The 15,525-nt window shown below is 42.6% G+C and overlaps 2 protein-coding genes across 11 annotated transcripts in view; both read left to right on the top strand.

The window, feature by feature from the left end:
- Window positions 324–9,541, top strand: MSMB (microseminoprotein beta; the record flags this gene model as incomplete). The annotated part of the gene is given in 5 exon segments (NM_213852.1): window positions 324–361; window positions 4,883–4,885; window positions 4,888–4,978; window positions 6,618–6,723; window positions 9,271–9,541. Coding segments are annotated over 5 exon segments (333 nt in total). The 3' UTR covers window positions 9,401–9,541.
- NCOA4 (nuclear receptor coactivator 4) overlaps window positions 11,331–15,525 on the top strand; it is a 25,689-nt gene continuing 21,494 nt past the window's right edge. For 4 of the 10 annotated variants that reach the window (XM_005671217.3, XM_005671216.3, XM_021071971.1 and 1 more), the window contains exon 1: window positions 11,451–11,558. Coding sequence is in view for 2 of the 10 variants with exons in the window: in XM_021071966.1 (XP_020927625.1) it covers window positions 11,346–11,561 (216 nt within the window). In the remaining 8 variants the exon portion in view is untranslated. 10 annotated transcript variants of the gene reach the window in all.

Raw genomic sequence — 15,525 nt, 5'->3', positions numbered from 1 at the left:
GTGTGTGAAAGCAAATAAAATAACATGCCCTGTGCCTAGCCACCCACCCAGCACAAGGGAAGGCTCAGGAAAAGGGAGTTCTCTTCCTCTACTCTTTCATGTCAAGGGCAAATGCATATCAGGGTTGGGAACAGCCAAGGGTAAACATATAATTTGGGTGGAGATCTGATTTATGAATAACTCATAAATCATCTGAAACTGTACTTTCCTGTTGATAGTCAACCCTCTGTAAACACTGAGTGTGTCCTTGGCATGTTATCTTTCCTAAGGATGCCAAACGTGTGGTTGCTGTCTCCTATATAAGGTCGGTGTGACTTTCCCTGGATGCACATGCCTGAAAGGACTCCCGCTCATCACAATGGTAGGTAACTGGTTTCATACGTAAAGCCTAGAAAAGGGGGGGAAAGGATATCTATTTTTTATATTTTTAAATTTTAATATGTGTGAGACTGTTTTCTTTGGATACTATTTAAGGGTAAATGTGACCTGGCCATAAATCTTCTTTATTGCAAGGTAGCATGAGAGTCTGAGAGGTTGGAAACATCTTCATGAATTTAGCACGATTCTATTTTCTAAAGTTAAAAAAAATGAAAACAGAAAAAATCAAAGCTGCTATTTCTTCCACTGATTTGGGGATTCAATTGGCTTTCATCTGTGTCTCTAATTCTTGGGTGTTGAGTAAGTGATTGGTGAAATTAAATATAATTTCAGAGCTACAGCACTGCTTCATTTTACAGATGAGGAAATTGAGCCTGGGGAGGGCAAGAGTGTGGCACAGGGGTCTTACCATGAGCCTGTGGGGGAACTGAGATGTGAGTTTCCAAACTTGGCTTCACTAGAAATCATCTGGGGATCTTTAAAAAAATATTGATACCTGACTTCCATCCCAGATACCCTGATTTAATTGGCCTGCAGTGAGGCCTGAGAGTCAAGGTTTTTCAAAGCTTCCCAGATTATTTTCATGTTCAGCAAAATTGGGAACCATCACTCTATGCTCTTTTCTTTGTACCATGTTGTATTAAGAAAAAAACTTTGCATCAAAATCTATAAAAACTCATCTAGGCCTCCTCTCTGTCTTCAATTCAAATGATCTTTTTAGAAATATCTTTTCCTAGAGTCAGTAAAAGGGAAGGAGCTGGGCTATTCTTAGGGTGCAAAAGAAGAGGAAGGAAGTGGCCAATGGGCAGGAGCAGAGTGAGGTTGGAGGGTTCCTTGGGCCATGCCTCAGTAACTGTCTTGAGACAGAATTAGAAATAGTAGGGAAATGGTGGAATCTCTTCCCTGTTCCACTCAGACTCCTTGCTTCAGCTCCGAGAGAGCTTTTTAAACTATAGCCTCCCCTGCCCAGCCTACGACCGCCTGAACATGCCTGACTCTTGATCATACAGGGCACGACTCTTCAAGGAGCAGCAGCTTACCTAAAGGGACACAATTTCTAGGGGAACAACCAGCCTGCTTCATCCGAAGACCTGGCACGAAACCATACCATGTAGAAAATATAACAGATATTGGCCTCCTGGCTGCTGTGCCCACACATACCAGGGGCTCATATTTACTGAAGACAGGAAAGAAAGCAAAGACCACCCCTCTCTGCTCGGGGATGGTCCTCAGACCAGTAGCATTGGTATTGTCAGGGAGCTTGCTAGGAAGAGGACTCTTAAATCCCTCTGAAGCATAATCTCCATTTTGTTTAACAAGATCTCCCAGGGATTCATGTGCTCATTAAAGCAGCACTACTTTTGATCATTTTTCTGGTGCTTCTCACCCAGAGCACTTGGTAAAGATTCATAAGCCCTGACTCTATGCTTCTTCAATGAGCCTGAGACTGAAGGACCCTTATTAGCAACCCTGGTGATTCTGATGCCCACCCAGGTGGAGCAACCTCACTTTTCACTTTTTTAAGGGGAAGGAAATTGAGGGGGAGAGCGAGAGAGGAAGGGAGAGAAAGAAAGGGGGAGGAAGGGGCAAAGAGAGTGAAAGAGCGAGAGCAAGATCACCAGGGGCAGGCTATTTGTGAGACAGCGTCAGTGGGTTAATCTCAATACTAAACAATTTGTTCTCCCCTTGTCACCATATTTGGACTCCATCCCCTCAGTCATTCAATCCAGGTCTCTTCTCAGAACTTTGGGAGATCTGGGAATTCTGCATCCCTCACTCACCCTGGGCTGCAGCCCTGGCTCAGGCCCATAGATAGATGTCTCTGTTCTGAGACTCAGTGAAACAAGACCTCCAAAATTCCTTTCATCACCACTGCCTCGTCTGAGCCTCCTCTCTAGAGGAATGGAGCAGAAATAATTATCAACAGGCATGCATTTTTTTTTATAAAAAAAATTTCAGGTTTCCATAATGATCTTAAGCTGAAGATTATGGATTATGGAAAAAATGAAGCAGAAAGAGCAGTGCCGCTTCAAGTTCTGGTGTGAGCTAAATGTATGGAAGTTTTCTTGTAAGAATTGATTTATTTCTTTTGGTTATAAAACAAATGCATTTCATTGTAGACAATTTAGAAGTAAGAGGAAAAGTCCAAAGAAAGTTGTCTTTATCTCTCAGCCCAAAAATGACTTGTTAAAATGTGGTACAAAAAACCTTCGGTCTCTCTATGTATCTGTTTACATTATAGTAATCAGTCCAAGCAAACTGTTTTATAACCTATTATTCACTTCATGATACATAGTGATCACTTGTTCATGTCATTTCATTTTTTTCTTACTTCCTCAGTTGACCAGTTTCTTTTCTGAAATGCCGTGGTCTCAACCAGTCCTGTTCCTGAGCATTTTGATTATTTCCATTTCCCCGCAGCAGTGAGCATTATTCAGGAGAAGTCTATCTCCTTCTCTATGACATTCTTTTTAGAATCAGGTCAGATGTGACAAGGTGAAGGCAAATGGTGTAAATGGTTTTGAAATTCAGATATACACTATCAAATTGCTTTCCGTAAAAATCGGTCCAACATGAACCATCCTTGTACATTTTATTTCCCATATATGCTCTATTTCCCTTTGGGTTTAAGAAATTAAATAATTATTCTTGCCATCCCATTATGATTCTATTTATCTACATCATTACATTTCATGTGTTATCAGTCAGTTGAACTTTCTCACATATTTATTCATTATTTCTATTCAGGTATGTACACTTGTGTGTCAGCTGCCACTTTATTTCCTTTGCTATTGACAAAGATGTTTCTCTTCTTCCCACTGATGTGTAGAAACTTTGTTTATTGATGCATTTCTCCAAATTTGGTAATTGCTTTTTAATTTTGTTTATGGCTTACAATGTTTGCATGTTCAAATCTATTTCTTTTCCTTTTCTGCTTAGAATATGCTATTTACCTAAGTTCTGATTAGCTTATGATCTTATTGTAAAAATGTAGCCTTTGAATCTTTTCAGAATTAATTTTGGTGTTTTTTAATTTTGTCTTTTTGTCTTTTTCTAGGGCTGCCCCCATGGCATATGGAGGTTCCCAGGCTAGGGGTCAAATGGGAGCTGTAGCTGCCAGCCTACACCACAGCCACAGCAATGCGGGATCCGAGCCACGGCTGCGACCTACACCACAGCTTGTGGCTACGCTGGAGCCTTAACCCACTGAGCAAGGCCAGGGATCGAACCTGCGTCTTCATGGATCCTAGTCAGGCTCGTTAACTGCTTAGCCACGAAGGGAACTCCCAAAATTAATTTTAACATGGGAACTAAAGTAGGAAATTAACTTTGTTTCATCCCCAGATAGTTCACCACTTATTCTAATATTCTATTCTTTCTATTCTATTCTATTTATTTATTTATTTGTCTTTTTGCTTTTTCCAGGGCTGCTTCCCACGGCATATGGAGGTTCCCAGGCTAGGGGTCTAGTCAGAGCTGTAGCCACTGGCCCATGCCAGAACCACAGCAACGGGGGATCCGAGACACGTCTGCGACCCACACCACAGCTCACGGCAACACCAGGTCCTTAACCCACTTAGCAAGGCCAGGGATCGAACCCACAACGTCATGGTTACTAGTCAGATTTGTTAACCACTGAGCCACGACGGGAACTCCCTAATATTCTATTTATTGAATAATCATCCTGTATAGGTTTCAAAAACTAAGTTTATTTTCTAATTAATTTTTATGTATTTTTAAATAAATTTTTTTCTTGAGTTTTCTATTTTGTTCACTATATTTGTCTTTCTGTTCTTGTGTCAGTAACACACTACTTCAAAGTAGCATCATTTCATAATTAATTTTAGACATCTTACAGAATAAGAACCTTTGCCCCATCTTCTTTTTAAAAAGGTTCTTGGAAATCTCCACCTTAGAGTTTACTTGTTTGTTTGCTTAGCTTGCTCATCTCAAAATGATAAGAGCAATTCGATGCTTTTCTTTGTCCAACAGATCCAGTATCAGCCTAGATGAGCTGATATGTTCATGCAGTCATCATACCTTTATCATCTGGAAAATGAAGTTCTTACTCTCATGGTCTATAAGAACCAAGGAACACAATTAGCTCCAGCAAGTCTCCTAGTGCATTTTGTCTCCTTATGTTTGTCAATGTTTTATTATCCTCCTGAAACTTTTTTCATTTCCTCATTTCTGACCTTTAAATTATACATACTCTGCAAATCAGCTGAAAATCTTCTGTTCCCAAAGGTTTCTTGAACTTCCTCTTTAATAAAGTAGCACACTGACGTTGTTGCTCTATGACTTTTAACTCACATTTGTTTTTCTCTAGTTTATCTTAGTAACTTGTATAGATCTTGTTTCTCTGCAAGATTACCGGACAGTAAAAGGTTCACCTTCAAGCCACATGTCAGAGCCCAGCAGGGACCTCCACAGAGGACATTCAGTCAATGATTATCGATTGAATTCATTCATTCTCCTTCCTTGACCCCTTTTTACATTGCAGAAATTCTTCTGGGCACCCTCGTGGTCTTAGCCACCTTTGTGACTTTATGCAACTCCCAGTGCTATTTCATACCTAATCAGAGCTTAAAACCTAATGGTAAGTCCAGGCTTTTTCAGTGTTTATTATTTTATTGCATCTTGGTAGATGCAACCTGTTGGTAGATGAATGCCTTTGTTTTTTTGGTCATGCCTCCAGCATGCTGAAGTTCCTGGGCCGGGGATCGCACCACAGCAGTGACCCACACCACTGCAGTGTCAACTCCAGATCCTTAACCCACTAGACTACCAGGGAACTCAATGAATGCCCTTAAATCTATATGAGAGAAAGGGTTGGGACAGATGCACAAATGGAGTAAAACAAAGGACTTCAACTTGCCATTTATATAAGTGGTTCTAGCTGTATGAGTTACTTGGAGAGCTTTTGAAACTTGCCGGTGCCGAGGTCCCATTCCAGACCAGGTAAATCAGAATCTCTAGGGTAGAAGCTATGCATCTAAAAGATTCTTGATTGACTCCTACTTGAAACTAGAGTTAAGAAGCATTGATTATTTCAGTACTTCTCAAACTCTAAATGTGCATACTAACACTCTGGAAATCTTATTAAAATAAGGATTCTGATTCTGTGGCCTGGAGTGAGAGTCTTCATGTCACACTGCCTAGGGAGGTGCTAATGTTGCCGGTTCCTCAAGGACACTTCGACTACCACAGATCTAGAGCAATGGTTCTCTGATTCGAACCAGCTGGGGGAATTTTTTTAGAAATAGCAGCCTGGGCTTCATACCCAGAATTTTTTTTTTTCTTTTTTGGCCATCCCGTGGCATTAAGTTCCCATGCTAGGGCTCAGATCTGAGCTGCAGTTTTGACCTACACCATAGCTGCAGGAATGATCTTTAACCCACTGTACCAGGCTGAGGATCAAACCTCGGTCCCAGTGCTCCAGAGACACCACCTACCTGGTTGCACCATAGCAGGAACTCCCCATACCCAGAGATTCTAATTTCATTGTTTGGGGTTGGGACTCAGGCATAGATTTTTTTAAAAAAAGCCCAGGGTATCTCACATGTGCACTTGGGGTTGACAACAAAAGCAAAGGAAAGAAGAGAAATAAGATATTAATCCAGAGATAATCCAGGAGGGAAAAAAAAATCACCCTAAATGCCCCTAGACTCATAATAGCTATTTGATTTAAGAGAGAAGGGCTTATTTTTTTCTTGAAATATTTGTTTTGAAACAAAATCTGGGTGGTTTTAAGCTTGCTGTAAGAAAAAATGATCAGATGATCACTGGCGTGAGCTGAACAGTACTAGAATGTAGTTATGAGTGAATATAGGAGCACTTTTTTTTCTTTTATGGCCGCACCTGTAGCATTATGGAAGTTCTCAGACTAGGGTTCGAATCAGAGTTGCAGCTGCTGACCTACACCACAACCCTAGCAACGTCGGATCCAAGTTGTATCTGAGACCTACACCACAGCTTGCCATACCATGGGCTCCTTAACCCACCGAGCGAGGCCAGAGATCGAACCCATATCCTCACAGACACTATGGTGGGTTCTTAACCTGCTGAGCCACATTGGGAACTCCGTGAGCACTTTTCTTAGACGCCTTTAAAATTGTTGAGATTCTCCCTCTCTGGGAGGGGTGCAGAAGGCAGGGGCTGGTCCCATTGTCCCTCAAGATTTGTTCTGGTTGCATGACTTTGGGACCCCACTGATGATGCTACATGTATTATTTTAGAATGCCAGGATCTTAAAGGAGTCTCACACCCGCTGAACTCTGTGTGGAAGACTAAAGACTGTGAGGAGTGTACTTGTGGCCAAGATGCGATCAGCTGTTGCAACACGTAAGTCTCGAGCCAGCAGGGCCAAGAGGGGGAGGCAGCTGCTTTTGGGCCACCGTCTAAGGACAGCTATGCCCTCTTTCAAAATTCCATCCTGAACAGGCTTTAGTTTTCATTCCTATTTCTTTATCTTCTTTTAAAAAAATTGTGGTGGAATTCCCCTTGTGGCACAGTGGAAATGAATCTGACTAGTAACCATGGGGTCTTAGGTTCTATCACTGGCCTCACTCAGTGGGTTAAGGATCTGGCCTTCTGTGAGCTATGGTGTAGGTCGGCACTTGTATCTCCAATTTGACCCCTAGCTTGGGAACCTCCATATGCTGTGGGTGCAGCCCTAAAAAGAATCCCCCATTATATAGAATTAAGCACTTTATCCATTTTTAAAAGTAAAGTTCCAGTGGTATTAAGTACATTCACCAGTTTGTGCAACCATCTCCACTATCCATTTCCAAAACTGTTTCCTCTTCCCAATCTAAAACTCCATGTCCATTAAACAACTCTCCATCTCCTTCTCCCACCAGGCCCTGGCAACCACCATTCTACTCTCTGTCTCTATGAATTTGACAACCCCAGTGGAATTGTACAATATTTGTCCTTTTATGACTGGTATCAGGAAGAAAAAAAACTTTCCTCTTCCCTTCTAGGTTCTTCTAGGTAATTAGATGTTTACCCTGACATATACATGCAGCCACTTAGGTACAATTTATCTCTGGCAATAACTCTTTTCTGGGAAGAATCCTCAATTTAAATTCTTACTAGATAGTGGGCTGGTGGGCAGTAATTTCTTTTAAATCTGCAGGCTGTCTATTGCTTGTAGCTCAAAATAATGCTCATGCAAAAGTGGCACATTTTAGGGAGACTCATTCTGAATCCTCAGACTGGTATATTTCAGTATAATGTCCTCAAGGATCATCCAAGTTATAGCATGTCTCAGAATTTCCCTCCTTTTAAAGACTGAATAACATTTCATTTCACCGAATATATATACATATTTACGGTGAAATATGGTATACATATTACTGTGTATATATGTATGTATATAGTGAAATACTATGTATATATATATATAGTAAAACATTATTTTTGGAAATTTAGAGGATATGTAAATATGTATACACACACAGTGAAACATTTTTTGAAAATATACATTCATTGAAACACTATTCAGGAGTTACTGTCATGGCTCAGTGGAAATGAATCTGACTAGCATCCATGAGGACGCGGGTTCAATCCCTGGCCTTGCTCAGTGGGTTGAGGATCTGGTGTTGCCACAAACCGTGATGTAGGTCACAGATGCAGTTCGGATCCCGGGTTGCTATGGCTCTGGCGTCGGCCTGCGCTACAGCTCAGATTCAACCCCTAGCCTGGGAACCTTCATATGCTGCAGGTGTGGCCCTAAAAAGATAAAGAAAAAAAATTGATGCCTTCTCAATGCCAGCTATATGTCTCTTGAGCCTGGGACAGTAACTGACTCCTAGTTGGGGCCCAAAGAGCCCCTTCCCTCTTTCCTGTCATGTTTCCTTTCCTGCTTAGCACACTGCTCCACGCAGAGGAAATGTGCACATTTTCTGTACTGCTCAGAGCTGCCAGTTTCTTTCCCTCATAATTTCCTCATCACCTACCAAGTTTTTCTCATAATTTGTTTTTAACAATAGCCAAATACATTTTTTGGTTAAATTTTCTATGGGAGAATTTCTTAACCCATTGTACTCTCTTGGGGACACTGTTCAGATCTCAAGCTGCCCAGTGGCAATTGAGCCTGAGACTGGTGGCCCAGGTTGCTCTAGCCACCCACCCCAAGTACCCTGGGAAAGCTTCTTCCAGTCCTCCCTTTGGGATGAGGATTGAAAAGTCCTCTTTTGTTAAAGTAATCGAGGGTCACCTTTTGGAAGGAAGCATTTGTCACAAAGGGCCTTGGGATGGCTGTTCAGTGTATACTTTGGGGATGGACAATTTAATCTGGGTTTTATGGATGAGTTTCAGGGGGAAAGTGGAGCCGTAAAATTGTTTGCAGCCTTGAATGTGTGGGTTTATTTTCCTGGGGAGCTCGTTTTCAGTCTTCATCAGCTTCTCCTTGGGCTCTGTGGTCCCTACCTGGAGTGACTGAGCACATAAGGTCCCTATCTGGAGCTGAGCCAGCTCCTTCATGTCAGGGTTGGGACAACCAATTCTGTCCCATATTTAAGCAGTAGTACTGTTGGCTACCTCTTGAGCAGGGAAAGTAAGAAGAGTCAGGCTGGAGCAAGCTGCCTGGCCTCAGAGGAGCTCAGACCTACTTCTGGGCCTGTCAGAACTTGCCACAGTCCTGTGTGTGCAGGGGTGGAATATAGCAATAATGTCTGGGAGGTCTGTGTTCATAGCCCTGGTTATCTGTATTTGGATGCAGGGTCCTGAAGGTGGTACCTTGGGGTGCCAGTCAAGGGGTGACCTTTAGTTGGTGGGGGGCATTCCAGGGACCTAGACTGTGGGCTGCTTCCAGCACAGAGCTGGCCCTGGGAAGGCTGGGCATCCTATTCCTTCTAACAGTTCTTATTCTTGTCTCAATGACAGTGCTGCCATACCTACGGGTTATGACACAAATAAGTGTCAGAAAATCTTGAACAAGAAGACCTGCACCTATACAGTGGTGGAAAAGAAGGACCCAGGAAAGACCTGTGATGTCACTGGATGGGTATTATAATGTGTTTCTAGTGGGCCCAGAGCTCTCAGCCTGAGAGGGCCCAAGTTCTCCCATGCCAGGCCTCATTCTCCTATGGCCTCTAACTGTCTATGATTGTACAACCCTACCTATTAGTAAAAAATTCTTGAGCAAACACTTGAATATGTCTGTACTTTTAATTTATAAATTATGTATGCATTTATATAACACACCTTTAAAGCATGCAAACATTTTAAAGGAGACAAAAATAAATGTGAATGAAAGATATAACATCTTCCCTCCACGCCAGTAGATCACTGAGCATCCCCTACTCAGAGGGCTGCTGTTACTTCTCTCGCTTCTGATATATCTTCACTCTGATGCCCCAGCATCCCATTATTTGGTGAACAATTCAAAAAAATGGGTCTTTGAGATGAAATCAGATCCTTTATTTTCTTTGAGGTTTTCTTTTTTACCCTTCCTTTTTGTTCTTCAGAGAGTGTCCTCCTTGCTGTGTCCCTCATATACATCTGTGTTTGCCTGAGGTTAGAGCAGGACAACCTGGAAGAAGTGCCTCCAAGAGCACATACAGCCCAATGGGGTGTTAAAAAGCCAGGGATCTTGCCTTGTGGATGGGAAACGGCTTGCAGGCAGAGCTCTGTAATGGTTTTTAAAATTTAGGGAGTTAAAACAGTGACAACGCTGATCATCTCGTGCTCTTTCTGTGTTAGAGAACGTTTGTTCACTGAAGAGGTCTTTACTAAGTGCCTGGCAGTGCTTTGGGCCTGGGGATACAGTACTGAACCAGAGAGACCAGGTCTCTGCTCTCCTGAAGCTTAGAGTTGTGTGTGTGTGTGTATGTGACAGATCACAAACAAGCAAACAGTTCTCTGTTGGACAATCTGTGGGCAATCGGTAAAGAGATTTTACTTCCCCTCTGCCCGATAACCCTACCTATGCAAACATGCTATGTGGGCTAGTTGAACAATCTAGGCATATCCTGGATTTTGGTCACCCTAAGATAATAAAAATGCACCTTTGGCGTTTCCGTCATGGCTCAGTGGTAACAAACCTGACTATTGTCCATGAGGTTCGATTCCTGGCCTCGCTCAGTGGGTTAAGGATCCATTGTGGCCATGAGCTGTGGTGTGGGTCGCAGATGCGGCTCAGATCCTGCGTTGCTGTGGCTGTGATGTAGGCCCGCAGCTGCAGCTCTGATTCAACCCTTAGCCTGGGAACTTCCACATGCCACAAGTGTGGTCCTAGAAAGCAAAAAAAAAAAAAAAAAAAAAAAAGTCGCCTTGTTCCAGAATCTGCATTTGAATTGAAGAAGGAATGAGGAACAGGAGCTTTAAAAGTATGCTATGCCTATGACTGCCCTTTTAGCGTGTGCATCTAAACCTATGTTTCCTATTGCTTTTTGCTGAGAGAGCCTTGCCCGCTGATGTTCTTGGGTGAGAGGCTGCACTTTTATGATCATCTCCTTCACAAATCCTACTCAGATGGTCTTTCACCTTGCTGGGTAGCACTTAGTTAGTAATGGGAACCTCTGTCAAAACTGGGACAGAAAGGTTCTTATTTTAATATCTGGTCACTACATATATATAACCATTTTAACCATTTTTACGTATACAGTTGAGTGGTACTAAGTACATTCGAATTGCTGTGTGACTATCCATACCCAGAACTTCCCATCATCCCAAGCTAAAAGTCTGTACCCATTAAACAATAATTCCTCTTCCCCAAGCCTGTGGCAACTACTATTTTGTCTCTATAACTATGACTATTCTAAGTACCTCATATAAACGGAATCATCTATTTGTCCTTTTGTTTCTGACATTTACTTCTGCATATGTACGTTAAGGCTAAAAAAATATCTACATCGTGAGGACATTTGGTGTGAGAGAATCACTCAGGATAGTCCTCCTAACAGCTTGCCTTCACAAACGTTTCTCTCCTTTAATCTTATTCTTTGGGGCCCAGGAAAATGTATGCGCCTACCCCCTGCGCCCTGTGGAGGGCAGGCAAGGACCTTGGGCAGACCCTAGTAGAGATCTCGCGAGACTGTCAAATTTGTGATAAGAGACTTGAGAAGAAGGTTGTGTTCTCGCGAGAACTCTGCCTTTCAGACCTTGGCTCGTGTTGGGCCGCGTCTCAGTCCGCCAAGGTCTCCTCGGATCGCCGGGAGCCGCGCTCAGAGGTGGTAAGAACCGGAGGGGGGCCCCGGGGCGAGCTTGCCTCCTACCGCTCTCACGTGGCGGGTCGGTTTGGGGAGCCATGACTGCTTGTTGGACCAGCCCGGCCCTGTCTGGGCCTACCTTTAAAGGCTGGCCTCTCCTTAGACCCGCCCGACCCGGGGGCCACGTCTTCTTGCCTGCCCGCCGGCCAGGGCCTGTTCTCTCCCCGGCCCTCGCCTCTCTTGGCCCGAGGACCACTTCTTTCTCCCTTCCCGGCCCCGGCCTGTCCTCCGCCTCTTCGGCCTTAGACAAGCTGGCCTGGGGACCACCTCCCCCTGCTTGTCCGCCCGCCTTCCCCCCCGCGCCCCGGGTGTGACAGCTTCAGGTTTTTGCTCGCTCTCGCCTGGGTCTTTTGGAGAGGGGAGAGGCCCATTTTCCAGAACATAGCCTGTTGGGTGGGAGCTCAAAGAAGATAATATTTTTTTCGGCCCTCTACCTGCCAACACAGTGTTTTACTGTAAGGTGAATGTAATTCGCCCAACAATACCAAGAGGTAGCTTGATTACCTCCTTTTTATAGCTGAGAAGAGCGAGGCTTGCCAGTTCCACCAACAGTCACTTATAGTGTGCCTATATGTTCAGGATGTTGAGGATATGGCAATGAAAAAAGAGTGGGCACAGACCTTATTCTCATGGAAATAAATTCTTGTAGCAGAAACAATATTCATAAATAGTCTTAAGTGCCACATGATACAACATGGGATGATGCGATCAAGAATGGCCAAAGGCAGAGAGCTGCAGGCTATTTGACCCACAAAGGCAGAGCTTTTTTCGCCTTTTTGTGTTTTTTTTTTTTTTTCCTAATCAGGGTAAGGTTCCCCATCGCGTAACTGTTTCCACCGCCCACCTGATAATACGGACATATGGTTGTAGGGACTGTTGAGCCTTACTGGGTTAGGATGGGGCAGGAAATCATAATTGGTTCATTTCTGCAAAAATGTCTTGGTGTGACATTTCTGAACTTTAAAAAACCTCGGAGCCTTTGAGGAAGACTCACCCAAATGGAGGTGAGGGTGTGGTGCATGTGCCTTCAGGCAAGTTACTTGGTTGCTCTTTCAAAGTTTGCTAGCTTGCAGATTTGTTAAGTAGGTATGATGATATATGTAAAGGCTAGCACAGTAACATTTCTTACATTTTATTTCTCCTTCCCCTTTCTCTATGGAACTTTTGTGAAAATGATCTAAAGTTTTATGATACTGTATTTTGTGTCTAAATAAACTTCTACAGTTACATTACAGGTATTTCAAAAGTGGAGAAGTATGGTAAGCTATGTAGGGAAAGGAAGATGTGATTCTCAAAGAGGGAGAAGAGTTCTTATTTTAGAATTACATAAGGCTCCCTGCCTCACCCCCATTTTATTAAGATTAAGTCAGTTTAGCTGTGCCAGAATCTCAGAAACCTGTGGAGGGGCTTCATAAAACTGCACAGGCTATTCTGATAACACGTTCCTCCACCCCAGCTTCTTAGCTAGTGTTGTATGATAATTTCCCTTGTAGAGTAAGTGTTAGCATACTGGAGGGCAGTCAGAACCAGTCATTGTTGCAGAAGGACTTCTAAATCTGTCTCTTATTTCAAAGTTTCCTTTTTTTTCTTAGTTTTTGGTGAATCAGTGGCACAAATTTTCCTCTAGATGCTTATATCCTCAGGGACTATCACAGTATGAGGCACTCAGTAAATATTTGTTGAATGAATGCCTAAAATCTTAGTACTTAAATGATCCCTTCAACAAACATAGTGTGGTTGGAGACTTTAGACTCAAATCTAGGATTAAATCTTGCTTCTTTTACTTGGAAGCCTGTGACTCTAAGTAATATATCTAACCTTGTCAAGCCGTAGTTTCTTTGTTTTTAAAATTGTGATGGATAATGTATAAGTACCTTAAAGTTTTGTGAGGACTAAATGAGATAATGTGTAAAAATAAAAGTTTGGCACATAGATATATTAAATACTTCCTGAATTCATTTTTCCAACAAATATTTACTGAACACCACTGTATAAAAATGAATACAAAGAGGAATTCCTTGTGTGGCTCAGCAGTTAACAAACCCCATTAGCATCCATGAGGACTCGGGTTTGATCCCTGGCCTCACTCAGTGGGTTAAGGATCTGCTGTTGCCGTGAGCTGTGGTATAGGTTGCAGACGCAGCTTGGATCCTGAGTTGCTGTGGCTGTGATGTAGGCCGGCTGCTACAGCTCCGACCGGTCCCCAGTCTGGGAACCTCCCCATATGCTGCGGGTGCAGCCCTAAAAAGACAAAAAAATTAAAAGGCCAAAAAATAAAAATAAAAATGAACAAAAAGAGAAAGTCCAACTTGTGTGGAACATACCTTCCAGTGTGTTTTCTGAAGTGCGTTTAGAAAAATAGATAGTTTCTACATGTCTGATTGTGAAAAATACTATGAAGGTAGTTAAAAAATATATTAAGGGGGAATATGTGGAAGGAAGACTTATTTCATATGGGATAGTGAAGAAGATTACTCTAAGGATGAGAAGGAGAGTGCACCATATCTGGAGGAAAATGCCAGGGCCATGAGGCATCATTGGTATGTTGGAGGAGCAGCAAAGAGGCCATTGTGACTGGACTGAGTGAGCATAGGAGAGGAGGAGTGGGCAGCAGTAATGAAGTTTCTGCAGGAACACTGGAGAGAGATGAGGGTGACTTATTTCACTGATGAACTACCTAAAATGTCTTGCTTTATTATCATACCCCATTCTCTTATCAAAAGTAATGAAAATAGCTAATATCTATATCTCTTACTGTGTGTCAGGCACTATTGTAAGTGGTTTGCATATATTAATCTTTGACTCTTTCCAGAAAACTATACTCAGACTCAGAGAACAAGAACTTGTCACTATGCAGGATACACAGTGGAATGTACTACTGGAATGGAGAGCACTTTCTCAGTGTTACTGAAGTCAGTGAACTCTGTCCCTGGATACAAACTGGTTAGGTTGCAAGTCTAAAGTGATTATAATAAGAGACCAACCAACATATATGTATTAGGTTAAGTTCAGTTAACTGAAGGAACTGTAGATTCTAGATTCTATGGGAGTTTTATTACTTTTTTTTTTTTTTTTTTGGTCTTTTTTTTGGGGGCTGCACCCTCGGCATATGGAAGTTCCCATGCTAAGGGTCGAATCAGAGCTGTAGCTGCTGGCCTACACCACAGCCACAGCAACTCCAGAACCTAGCTGTGTCTGCAACCTACACCACAGCTCATGGCAACACCGGATCCTTAACCTACTGAGCCAGGTCATAGATTGAACCTGCGTCCTTCCTCGTGGATATTAGTCAGATTCGTTTCTCCTGAGCCAGGACGGGGAACCTTAGTTTTATTACTCTTAATGCTACTTTTTTGGTCCTCTTAAAACTTTATTCTGGGTTTTCATTTTGGCTTTGTTTTCAGTATTTGTGTGTCTAAGTACACTATTGCAACATAGAAGACAGGAACAAGCAGATGGCCTAGGCTGATAGGGGACCAAGCTGACCACTTTTGCTCTGATGAATTGCTTTAATAGTGTTTCTATACTTGTCAGTTAGAGGAGCTGCCATATAGTCCTTCTCAGCTTGTCCTCTTTGCTTGTTAAATTGTAACATTATAGTCAAGTTTACAAACTTTCCACCTTGCCTATAATACCTCAGATCCTGGGGTGTCATCCTCACTCTTTGAACTAGATAGAGTCACTGGCAAGTAAACAGAAAGTTATTCTGAGGGTGTTCATTTTACTTAGCTTCTGATACGAACGCTTCATTCTAACTCTCTTAGCCATTCTTATCCTAAGTCATCATCCCTGATTTTGCTTGGCTTCATTATGCAGTAGAATCAAGATGTTCTTTGAGGCTAGGAGTATGTTTGGGGGGCACTTTTCTCTTTTTGGCCATGCCTGTGACATGCACAAGTTCCTGGACTAGGTGTTGAACCCACAGCAC

The sequence above is a fragment of the Sus scrofa genome, chromosome 14 (assembly GCF_000003025.6).
Source record: "Sus scrofa isolate TJ Tabasco breed Duroc chromosome 14, Sscrofa11.1, whole genome shotgun sequence".
NCBI classification, from domain to species: domain Eukaryota; kingdom Metazoa; phylum Chordata; class Mammalia; order Artiodactyla; family Suidae; genus Sus; species Sus scrofa.
This window is presented reverse-complemented; position numbering and strand designations above follow the sequence as displayed.